Source organism: Capsicum annuum, chromosome 2 (genome assembly GCF_002878395.1).
Source record: "Capsicum annuum cultivar UCD-10X-F1 chromosome 2, UCD10Xv1.1, whole genome shotgun sequence".
In the NCBI taxonomy this organism is placed as follows: Eukaryota; Viridiplantae; Streptophyta; class Magnoliopsida; order Solanales; family Solanaceae; genus Capsicum; species Capsicum annuum.
The window spans coordinates 140260179-140266767 of NC_061112.1; the positions used below are offsets into that span (position 1 = coordinate 140260179).

Below are 6589 nucleotides of genomic sequence, written 5' to 3' on the forward strand. Positions count from 1 at the left end.
TTCAGCCATCCTCACTTCGTTTTTTGTGTCTTTTTCGTTAGATATGTGTCAAGTGCTTGGTTGTCTTTTCATTCTCCCTTTTTAGATTTTTTTCATTAATTTCATTTACTTGCTATTTTTTATTAATTTAAATGAGTTATTTTTCTTTAATTAATTTCTAAAACTTTCTCTTGATTAATTTCTTGATACTAGCGTTTCATGTATATTTGTGTACATTAATGAGTATTAAATCTTAAACGGCACATAAATATTAATAAGAACATATTAATTTTTTTAAAAAGTTCAAGTATATAAAATTATGGATATTATTAGGTTAGAGAAATTAAAATTTAAAATTTTCGATCGTTTGAACTAAGTAAAGATGATTAAGTTGAAGTTATAATTTTTAATTCTTTCAAATTATATATCTGTAATAATACTCTCAACATATTTATATAAATATATTAAGATAACTGTATCATATGATTTATATAAATTTAAATTTTTAACATGAGAAATCTTTTTTTCTCTCTCAAAGCTTTGAAAAATAAGATCTCTTATATCAAAAAAAAAATTAAACTACTTAAGAGTTTTTGATCTCAAAATATCTAAAAAAGAACATAACTCACTAAACGTATTTGATCAATTTATTTGTCAAATAAAAAAATAATAAATAACCCAAATTATAACCCAAAATTAAAAGAATGACTCGCAAATGCTGGCATCCGATATCTCAGAATCCTCGATCATCTCTGATTCTCTTATTTAGATTTTTGGAAGTGCTCCATATTTATCTATTGTTCGTTAATCAATTTCATCTAATAATGAGAATAATAATGATACAATTAAGTAAAAGTTAAAATCGATTTCCAATTGCTGATTTGGGGGTTGACTGTAAGAGGTTTGGAAAATCTTAATTATTTTTTCTATATATAATTATTCTTCGGTATTTGATGTCTGATGATTTTGTTGAGTTTTGTTTTAGTGTAATAGTACTACTGTGTTAGAATCAAACGGTATCTGTTGCAGTTGTCATCAATTTGGTGGAAAACAGTTGGGAGCAAATATACAGGTTGAGATTTTTAGTATTTTTGTTGTTGTTGTTGTTTTTTTGATTGAGATTTGAGAGTTTCAGTTTATTGATTTATTATATTGAGTGTTTGTTCAACTTAATCGAATATGATTTTATTTTTGCTGTTAAATTTGAATTGCTTCTTTATTCGATCTACTTTGATAGGCGGCTTTTCCTTGAGTAGAGAGTCTATAGGAGGAAACATCCTCTTTATTTTACCCTTGCTAGACTCCATTTGTGGGATTACATTCAGTATGTTGTTGTTGTTAAAGTTGAATTGCATATTTATTGAGAAACTTTATTTTAAATTTGAATTGCTTCTTTTTTGATGATCTGGTTGATATGCTTTTCCTTAGCCTATTGTCTATTTGAAACATTCTCTTGACCTTCTAAGTTAGGGGTAAGGTGTGAGTACATTCTACTCTCGTTAGACCCCATTTGTGTGATTATACTGGGTATGTTATTGTTGTTAAATTGTCATTGCATATTTGTTTGGAAATTGTTTTTTTTTTAACTTTATTTTTATTTATTTGTGTCTCTTTTTGGGTTTTAATCCTAATTTTTCTAGTTATTATTTAGTTAGTAGAACCTAAACGTGATGAAACATGAACGAAGATCAGAGATTTCTAAATCAACTACTTTAAACTGGCTGTAATACCCGTTAAGGTCAAATAGACCTCGATGCTGTTATCTAAGGCTGGACTTAAATTAGGAGCATGCGACTTTTATTGGTTTTGTTCAACAAATAACAATTTGGTTTTGTTCATACAAAATTTCTGGTTAATACAAAGTTGTCCATTAATTATAGCACAAGAAGGAAACATGGCGTCCCGAATCCCAAAGATGTTAAGGGAGTTCTGACTTGAGCAGTGGGTTAGATTTATAGTCTTTTAGGTTTGATATTACACTGAGGTTCTTGCAATAGAGTTTCCTTCCCCTTTTTTTTGTTCATGGTCCTATTGCAGGGTTGATCCTATTATGTCTCTTGGAAATATGATTTGGTGGCTTCTTTTCCCTCTGTCTCTTAGAATATTTTTTCTTTATCTTTCCTCAAGCTTCATGTTGGTTTCACATTACAGTTTGTTGTTTTTACTATTATGTGCCTTTAATTGAAGTGACAGGATATAGGTTGTCAATGGAGTATGAAAGTGAAGAGAATGGTTTTGTTAGTGTTCCAGCTCCTGAGTTTCGTGCAATTTTTATGTCAAACATTGCAACAAAGAGAGACTGCTTTAAACATAAGGTCTTTGGTCTTCCATCGTCCATGGCTAATTTTGTGAAGGAGGTCAAAAAAGGAATGATCCTTTTCCTATTTGAATTTGAAAAGAGACAACTTTTTGGAGTGTATTGGGCTATCTCAGACGGTGGAATGAACATTGTACCCCATGCATTTAGTTCTTCAGGGAAGCAGTTTTGTGCGCAGGTATCATATGTCAAATGATGATTTCTTATAATTCAACAAGAACTATCATTAGGTTGAAAAATACAAGGATATTTTTGGTGTCCTTTTCTTCTTTTTGCTTCCACTTTCTCTTCCCTAGGTCCAATTTGTGCCGATTTGGTGTTGTAGTCCTCTATCAGAAAATGAGTTCCGTGATGCCATTAGGGAGAACTACTTTTCGGCAAGGAAGTTCCACTTCGGTCTGTCTGATGAGCAGGTCTGATGATTGCTCTATATTTGGGCTTTTAATGATCTCATATATTGTAGCTGAATATTTCTGTTACCAACTGTTCCTTCTCATTATGCAGGTTCATAGGCTTCTTAGGTTGTTTAGTTCAAGAAAGTTAAAGAGTAAGTTACCCCCGAGAAAGCTTTTACCTTGAGTGAGCAATAGAATCGACGAAGACCATATAATGGTCAATAACAAATCCTATACAGCAAGTGGCGGCTTTGATATCAAATGTTCTGATGTTGATTTAGGGCGTTCCCTGTCAAGAGGATATCCAAGGTCATTGCATGGAATAGAAAGAGTCAAAGATGACATGTTTCCAATTGAGCATAGAGGGAAGGATGAAGATATAATTGATTCTGCCGAACATGTCTATTATAATGATAAGAAGAGAAGAATGGGTTATGATAGAACCTTATCGAGGAATAATGCTGCAGAAGATGAGCTTCATGTTCACTCCCTCACCGAAGAATTAGGATTTTCTGGAGGTGAGTGGTCCTCTTTGAGTGACAGGGTAAAGAGGGAGCATAAAATCAGAAGAACTGTTCATGATGCAAAAGTGGCAAGAGATCAGATGGTAAAGGAAAATAACATTGGTAGTAATTTTGGTCTGTGCAGATCAAATGAGCACAATGGAAAGCCTTCAGACAGCATTAGAACTAGACTTGGTAATCATTATGCAGGTTTTTTAAGTAACAATTGTGTGGATAAAACACATATCATGGATAATTATCATGAGCCTTCCCTTTCTTGGAAGAATAAAAGTGATCCCTTTTGGAACAATGGAAATTTAAGTGATGATTGGCAGAGTTCCTCGGATGATAGAGTAGGAAAAAAGAGCCATTTGGACCCTGATATTAATTCTACAATTGTGTCTGAACGCTTTGTGAACTCACAATACAATCAGAAAGGAATGTGTAAAAGATGGTAGATTTCCTAGAAGAGACATAAGCAGAAATGAATCCAAGTTTCGCACAGGTCTCAGAAGAGAATTTGATCATCAAGAGGCCACTGCTGATGATTTGTGCTTCCTTTCTAGGCGTAAAGGAGCAAATGAAAAATGTGTTGACAGCTTTCTTATCCCAGCTGCTTCAAATGGGAACAACGCCTATGCCGGAGCTGAAGTTGGTAGTTATCCAATGAATGATTTTGATGGATTGGTTCCTGTTACAGAAAACTTTCAGAGGCCTCTCACAGAGGCTGATTGCACTGCTTGCTCTCCATGTCACATAAGCATGAGCTCCCTAGTTCTTGTTATGGACAAATTGAGACTTATGAAGTTGAACAGGGCTCAAACTTTATGCAAATGCCACCTTCTTCCAATATTTATGGAGAGAATAACTTTGCATTGTCTAAAGGTATATCTTCTCCATATTCCCATCCAGAATTTACAAAGAGGGGCCTGGAATCAGCCTCTGGAGGCAGCAAAATGATTCTGCTTCAATCGCACGATGAGCTCAACACTCTACCTTTAGACATTGGGATTTCTGAGGCAATGGAACCAAACAGGTCTGGTTCTCTTGGTTATAGAACTGCTTTCATTCCAAGTTCATCTATTTCTCCACAGTTAACTAGGGATGATATTAGCGAGGGTGAAACTTGGAGATATTCATCTCAAGTTGCCCTCGGTTCAATTACTAGAAATTCTATTTCTGGTAATTATCGATGTGCGTGTGAGAGACTAGGAGATGAGCATGTTATATGGCATGGGAGTGATGCAACTCATGTTGGAAGAAGATGTCGCTCTCCTAATGCTAATTTGTTAGTCCAAGGAAATGTTTTGACAAATCTCGACCACACCAACAGACCTGGAGCAGACATTGTTAATGATGAATATGGGAGCAGCATATTAACTAGTGTTATGCGTTCTGATTCCAGAAATTCCAGAATAAGTGTTTTTAGTCGCTTATCTTTGGCTCCCAAAGTACACAAGCCAAGAGAACAAGAAGCTGATCATAGTATGAGCTTTGATGAACATTATATGGATACAACAGTTGATGAAATCATGAACTTGTTATACAAGAATCAGAAAATTGTACCAAAAAAGCCACTGAATCGAAAACCATTTATTCGAGAAGTTGGGAGTGGGGAATCTAATAGGTCAGGAAAACATGCTGCAGTTTTCAAGAATGACACAGAGCAGCCTGGTGATTCAATGACGAGAGTTCTCAGTGAAAGTGCAAAGGAAGTTCTTGAAGAAACCACAAGCCATGTTCTCGCAGAGACTAGAATGGTGGATTTCAAGCGCAGGAGGGAGACAAATCGAGCTTCAGAACAGACCAATGATAAATCAAACAAAGAAGAAAACACAAATGCTGATGATTCGAGTGTCCTTCAGAATGCACAAGGAAACAGTTCTCAAACTGCAGTAGTTAAGGATTCAGCTGATAAGCCACTCAAGCGTAGAAAGCTTGTGCGTCCAGCATTTGATGAAAACAAACTGCAGGAGTGATTTGAATCAACAACTTCCCTGTTAGACGCTTGGTACGGTTAAAACCGAGGATTCAGATTCGAGCAAATTTCAGTCTTCTCTCTGATGATAATTTACCATCTTATGTGAACAACAAAATGGTCTCTCCATTAATCATCAAGTTCTCCAACATGCTAACTTCAAGGGGCTGTTTGCATAAACTGAATCTTGGTATATGATGATGACGAAACTGAACAAGGCAACGCAGTGATTTTCTACTAAAATCATATAGCGTAGTTTATGTAGTTCTGGACCTCAAGTTTTGCGTGGGAATTGTATTTTGTTGTGCAAAGGAACAAATTCCACACCTTGTGTAAATTTGACGTTTGCTTCCTCCATCATGTTCCGAGTAACATGTTCTTATTTCAGTTACGGAAAAGGGTCAAAAATACTTCTGAGCTATTTGAAATAGATCAAAAATATACTCCGTTTATTTTTTAGCTCAAAAAGATCTCTCTGTTTGTTTTTTTGGTTCAAAAATATTCCTCGTTAATTTTTTGGCTCAAAAATACCTTTTTCTCTAACGGATGCCACCAGACATGCCACACGGATAAAAAAAGTCGCTTGATCAATCCATGTCAACATACACATGGAAAATCACTCCATTTAATCCATCTAAACATCGATCCATATTATTTTATTTAAAAATCCAACTCGATCTATATTCAAAAAAACCCGAACCAAGAGGCAAAATTCAATTCTTCAATTTTTTCCCTCAAATCATCCCTTTCACCGCCTTCCATTCCATTATTAACATTTTCAAAGTTACGAGACTCGCTCGAGCAATTCTCTACTTTATCAACTTGTGGTCCTACATTGCCACTAAACTTTCTCTCTCTAAATTTCAATTGAGTCTTCAAATTACCATTTCTCTCAGTACAACAATTCGAGCTCTTGAAAATTGGATCGACTATTTGAGGATTCAATTATTTAGGGTCGACCCGATTAAAATTCGATACTTTTGGTGAATAATTTGAGGACCTGATTGTGTCCTCATATTTTGCCTTGATTGATCCGGAATATCTGAACCCATCACATGAAAAAGACGCAATCAAATTCTTCTTCAATCTTTTTCCTCTTGGGTCGGTTCTTTTAATATGGGTGGGGTTGGATCTCTTAAATAGATAAAAATAGATTAATGGTTAGATGGATTAAATGGAATGATTTTTCATTTGTGTATGTTGGATGTGGACTGGCCAAGTGACCTTTTTAATCCACGTGGCGTGCTTGGTGACGTTTCATTCGAGAATATTTTTGAGCCAAAAAATAGCCGGATGATATTTTTGATTTATTTTGTATATTTTAGGGTTATTTTTGATCCTTTTTCATTTTAGTTAATCCAAACAATCAATCTTTTGTCGTCCCAAACTGTCAAATCTCCTACTTGAGTATGCAAAA

General features: G+C 34.8%; 1 protein-coding gene across 4 annotated transcripts; it reads left to right on the plus strand.

Annotated features, from left to right (window-relative positions):
- The first annotated feature begins 669 nt into the window (after nucleotides 1-669).
- Nucleotides 670-5563, plus strand: LOC107859979. Of its 4 annotated transcripts, none has more exons than XM_016705159.2 (5): nucleotides 670-1051; nucleotides 2167-2474; nucleotides 2593-2709; nucleotides 2801-2843; nucleotides 2973-5563. In XM_016705159.2, exons 2-5 carry the CDS (start codon nucleotides 2187-2189, stop codon nucleotides 3650-3652), a joined length of 1128 nt encoding a protein of 375 aa, XP_016560645.1. In that variant the 5' UTR covers nucleotides 670-1051; nucleotides 2167-2186; the 3' UTR covers nucleotides 3653-5563. The 4 variants fall into 4 exon arrangements, with proteins under 4 accessions (XP_016560645.1, XP_016560644.1, XP_016560646.1 ...); XM_016705158.2 differs by having other exon boundaries at nucleotides 2173-2474; XM_016705160.2 differs by having other exon boundaries at nucleotides 2173-2474; nucleotides 2622-2709.
- Nucleotides 5564-6589: the final 1026 nt, after the last annotated feature.